Source organism: Nicotiana tabacum, chromosome 2, assembly GCF_000715075.1.
Source record: "Nicotiana tabacum cultivar K326 chromosome 2, ASM71507v2, whole genome shotgun sequence".
Lineage (NCBI taxonomy): Eukaryota > Viridiplantae > Streptophyta > Magnoliopsida > Solanales > Solanaceae > Nicotiana > Nicotiana tabacum.
The window spans coordinates 87660183-87664653 of NC_134081.1; the positions used below are offsets into that span (position 1 = coordinate 87660183).

General features: G+C 38.6%; 1 protein-coding gene across 1 annotated transcript; it reads left to right on the plus strand.

The window, feature by feature from the left end:
- The first annotated feature begins 265 nt into the window (after positions 1 to 265).
- On the plus strand, positions 266 to 3305 carry LOC107806816 (uncharacterized). The gene is made up of 3 exons (XM_016631059.2): positions 266 to 916; positions 1004 to 2278; positions 2652 to 3305. The coding sequence occupies exons 1-3, from the start codon at positions 745 to 747 to the stop codon at positions 3098 to 3100; spliced, it is 1896 nt and encodes a 631-aa protein (XP_016486545.1). The 5' UTR covers positions 266 to 744; the 3' UTR covers positions 3101 to 3305.
- The last annotated feature ends 1166 nt before the right edge of the window (positions 3306 to 4471 follow it).

The following is a 4471-nucleotide window of genomic DNA, read 5'->3' on the forward strand; positions in this document are numbered from 1 at the left end:
ACAATGGAAAATGCAGCTATTTTCTGTACAATAAGTGCCGTTCCTCCATCGTTTTGCAGGTTACTTGAAATTTCTCTAATGTTTTTCATCTATATAGAACTCCAATCTTAAAACTTTCTTTTGAAGAATGACCAGTACCTTTCATTCTAAATGTATTCATTTTTTTCTTCATCTATCGTTTTTGTATTACAAAGCCAGTTTCTTGAGTTCTACGAATTGCTTGGCCAACATCTCCGGCAATAGCCAATCAATTTGGCCATTGTATTATTAAAAAGCTAACAGTCGACCTTAAAGTCCGTGTAATTAAATTCCCTTACCATTACGTACGTTACTTTTATCCATGTGCTTAATCTCAAAAACATACAATTAATTTTTCTCATTATCCATCAGAAAAAGAAATCTAAATTTCAAATTATTTTTTTCCATTTGCAATGGCAGACTTCTCAAACTCAAAGCATAGACTATAATCTATATAACAGCATATTCCCTCTGAAACCTTTCTTTCAGTTTCAATTCACCTCTCTTTCTTCAGAATTTCAGTTTCTTGTCCATTTCATTTGTCGCCCTTCTTTACACTACATTTCTATAGCGTCAATGAACCTCCTTCAATTCCTTCCTTTATTTCTTCCGTTATATTTATAGAGTTATTATTATATCATAGACAAAATCTCCTGCACTCTTACTCTTTTTGGAGTCACTCATCCCCTAAAACCAAATACCTCCATAGGAGGAAAAGAAAATTTGATGGCTCCATTGAGACATGTTCCAGTACTGATACTACTGCTGAATTTTTTTATCAGCTGTTCGAACGCTTACCAATTCGACGTCGGTGGCACAGATGGTTGGATTGTTAATCCTCTTGAATCATACGACCACTGGGCTCAGCGGTTGAGATTTCAAGTAAATGACACTCTTTGTAAGTTCTCCCAAATTTGTTTGTTAGCACCAAAAAATGTATATTACTATTTGATAATTATCTTTTTCTTGTTTGTACGCGTGACAGTGTTCAAGTATAAGAAAGGATCAGATTCGGCGTTGGAGGTAAATAAGGATGACTATGACAAGTGCAACACAGAAAATCCGATTAAAAAAATGGAAGATGGCAACTCTGTTTTCAAGTTTGATCGGTCTGGTCCTTTCTATTTTATTAGTGGCAAAAAGGATAAGTGTGAAGAAGGACAAAAGTTGATTGTTGTTGTTCTAGCTGTTAGACCGCCGCCTCCTTCTCCTCCCACGCCGCCCAAAGCTCCGGCTCCATCCGCTCACACTCCAACGACGGCTACTCCACCTAAAGGATCATCAACACACATTTCACCGTCACCAAAAGGAAATCCGGATTCTCTTTCTCCTGTAGGTAAAACTCCGTTAGCATCACCTACACCTGTTGATTCCCACTCATCTCCAACGGCCCATGCACCTGGAAAAGCTCCTACATCAGGTGTGACTCCGCGTCATGGTCCACAACCATCTCCAACGGCTCATGCACCTCTAGTAGGGGTGCCGCCTGCACATGATGGTTCCCACTCATCTCAGACGACCCATGCACCCAAAAAGGCTCCAACACCAGCATCATCGCATGCACCAGTTGTGGCTCCAACACCGGCGTCACCTGCTCCAGGGAAGGCCCCAACACCGGGATCATCGGATGGGCTTCCAAGTGCCGGTTCAAACCAATCTCCCACGGTTCATGCTCCCCTAAAGGCTCCAACACCGGCACTGTCGCATGTTCCTTCTGGTTCACATTTAGCTCCGACTACTAATGCGCCTGGAAAGGCTCCAACCCCGGCATTGTCGAATGTGCCTCGTGGTACTGGTTCAAAACCACCTCCTACAAGTCATGCACCTGGAAAGGCTCCAAGCAGCGCATCAGTTGCTCCTGCTGGGTCCCACTTATCTCCGACAGCACATGCAACCGGAAAGGCTCCAACACCTGCATTGTCGCATGTGTCTCCAAGTCCAGGTGCACACCTATCTCCTACTGCTCATGCACCTGGAAAGGCTCCAATAGGGGCGGCGTCACTTGCGCCTGTTGATTCCCACCTATCTCCAATTGCCCATGCACCAAGAAAGGCGCCTACACCAACATCATCGAATGTGCCTCGAGGTACTAGTTCCAACCCACCTTCTCCAAGTCCAGGTACACACTTATCTCCTACGGCTCATGCACCTGGAAAGGCTCCAACAGGGGCGTCACCTGCGCCTGCTGGTTCTCACTCATCTCCAATTGTCCATGCACCAGAAAAGGCGCCAACAACAGCATCATCGAATGTGCCTCCAGGTACTGGTTCCAACACACATTCAGTATATGTAGTATCTTAATATGTCTCGAAAGGAAAAATGAGATTAAAGGCTCTATATATCAAAACCTTGGTATTTTTAGTATTTATTAACTTGAATTTGAATTTAAGTCTTAATTAATTTATACAAATGTGTTTGTTCATAAAATAAAATGACTATCTAAACAAACTTCTTTCAACTCTTTAAATTCAAGCCTTCCATGAGAAATGGCCTAGTCGGTTGCGTATACTGTGGTTTTGCTTGTCTTTCTCCAAATAATATACGGATAATATCTCTATAGGGATAATAAAAAGTCTTCCTTCTTCAGTTGTGTCTTTCTATTTTTCTAACACCTTCTACGGTTAATGCACCAGGAAAGTCTCCATCGGAGGCGTTACACGCGCCCGATAGTTCATCTCCAACTGCCCATGCACCTGGAAAGGCTCCATCTCCCGTTTCAGGTTCACACCTATCTCATGCTCCTGTAAAGTCTCCAAAATCATCAACCACTCCGGCATCACATGCACCGTCAGTTCACAGTCCAGCACCTACAAAATCTTCAACGAGTCATTCTGCATCACCAGCAGAGGGGAGTACGTCCAATGCATCATCCTCTCCAATTTCATCTCCCACGTCATCAAGCCCGCCAACAGGAAGTATTGCTCCGGCCTCCAGCGACAACATTCATTCACCAGCGAGTTCACCACTCAATTCCCAGTCGTCAGCTGAGAAGGCAATAACTCCTTCAGTTGTTCTGATGTCAACAGTCTCACTCCTCTTTTCACTGCTTTTGGGAGGATTCCTAAGGAATAATTTGACATAGAAATTATACTATAAACACTTTGTTCTGTTTCCCGGTTATTACTTAATTTTGTTTTCTACTTCTTTTTTGTTAGTTAATTTTCATTTCTTGAATTACAGGTGGGTTGGGGTGTTTAGATAAACAAGAGTGTGTTTAATTGTTATCTTTTATTTTTGTTCTCTTTTAATTTCCTGTGTCACATAAATCTTTCATATATGAGAGTGTATAGCTGTCTTCCTCTTATAGCATAATATTTCTAATTGGTTCAGAGCTCGCTATGCTCATTTAGTTTTCTTTTGATGAGTTAGTTGCCTTAGCTAGCAATCACTATCTTCAAGAGTATTGTCGAAATTATTACTTACTATTTTATCGGTTCACTCTTACTTGTCCGTACTTTGCTATTTAAGAAATAGTAATAAATAAAGTAAATAAAGTGTATAATTTATCATGATACTTATATTAATTAATTTATATTTTTAATAAATTTAAAAAAATAATTTAAAATGATTAATTAATACTATGTGTATAACAGAAAAAAAGAAATTATCTTTTTCTTGATATTGAGGGAGTAGTTTAATTTCGCCTTCGAAGCAAGTTGAAAAGATATTAAGGTGTCTATCCCTTTTTTAATTTACGTACTACTACCATTTAGGGATACAAAATAATGCATACAAAAATTAAATATCTACCGTAAAAGAAGTAGGTGATCAATAATAATAAATTCTTTAAGCACTATGGATTTGGTGCTAATAAAGTAAAATTAATACGCATTGACGTATGTTCCCACTTTTTGTTAAACCAGTCCTCCTAATTCAATGAGTTGTCTTAATTGCTCGCATTAAAGGTCTTTAATCTTAATCAACAGCACAAACTAAACTTCTTGTCCTCAACCGTTTTCATTTTTCTAAGATGCCAAGGGATGAATTATTATTAATGCCACAATTAATCGGAAATTAAGTTAATTAATCTATATATTAGCCTTGTTTACCTGTCAATTTGAGCGTTCCCGGCTTCTCTTAACTATGATGATACCTTAATTATTAGCCTTAAAATTCATAAATAGTATTTCCTCCTGTCCACAATAGAGATTATGCCAATCAGATAATGCCAATAAAATTCCAAATTTGGAAGAGTAACAACTTTGACAGTACCTATATATACAATTAGGGGTTTCAATGGATATTCGAAAACCGACTAAACCGACCGAATTGTATCGCACCAAACCGATTTTTAGGTTTGTTTTAAAAAAAATCGTAGGTTTTTATATAAATCTATAACCGCACCGATAATTATGATAGATTTTTTATTTTATAAAAATAAACCGAAAAAATATCAAACCGTACCGAATATATTTTACATGTGAAAAATATATTTATATAGTAAGTTTAAAAA

What these genes read in the sequence shown, in the direction of transcription:
- LOC107806816 (XM_016631059.2), top strand. Translation starts at nt 745, where the DNA reads ATGGCTCCATTGAGACATGTTCCAGTACTGATACTACTGCTGAATTTT. An exon ending in TCAAGTAAATGACACTCTTT is followed by an intron (nt 917 to 1,003) that starts GTAAGTTCTCCC and finishes TACGCGTGACAG; the next exon opens with TGTTCAAGTATAAGAAAGGA. An exon ending in ATCATCGAATGTGCCTCCAG is followed by an intron (nt 2,279 to 2,651) that starts GTACTGGTTCCA and finishes TTAATGCACCAG; the next exon opens with GAAAGTCTCCATCGGAGGCG.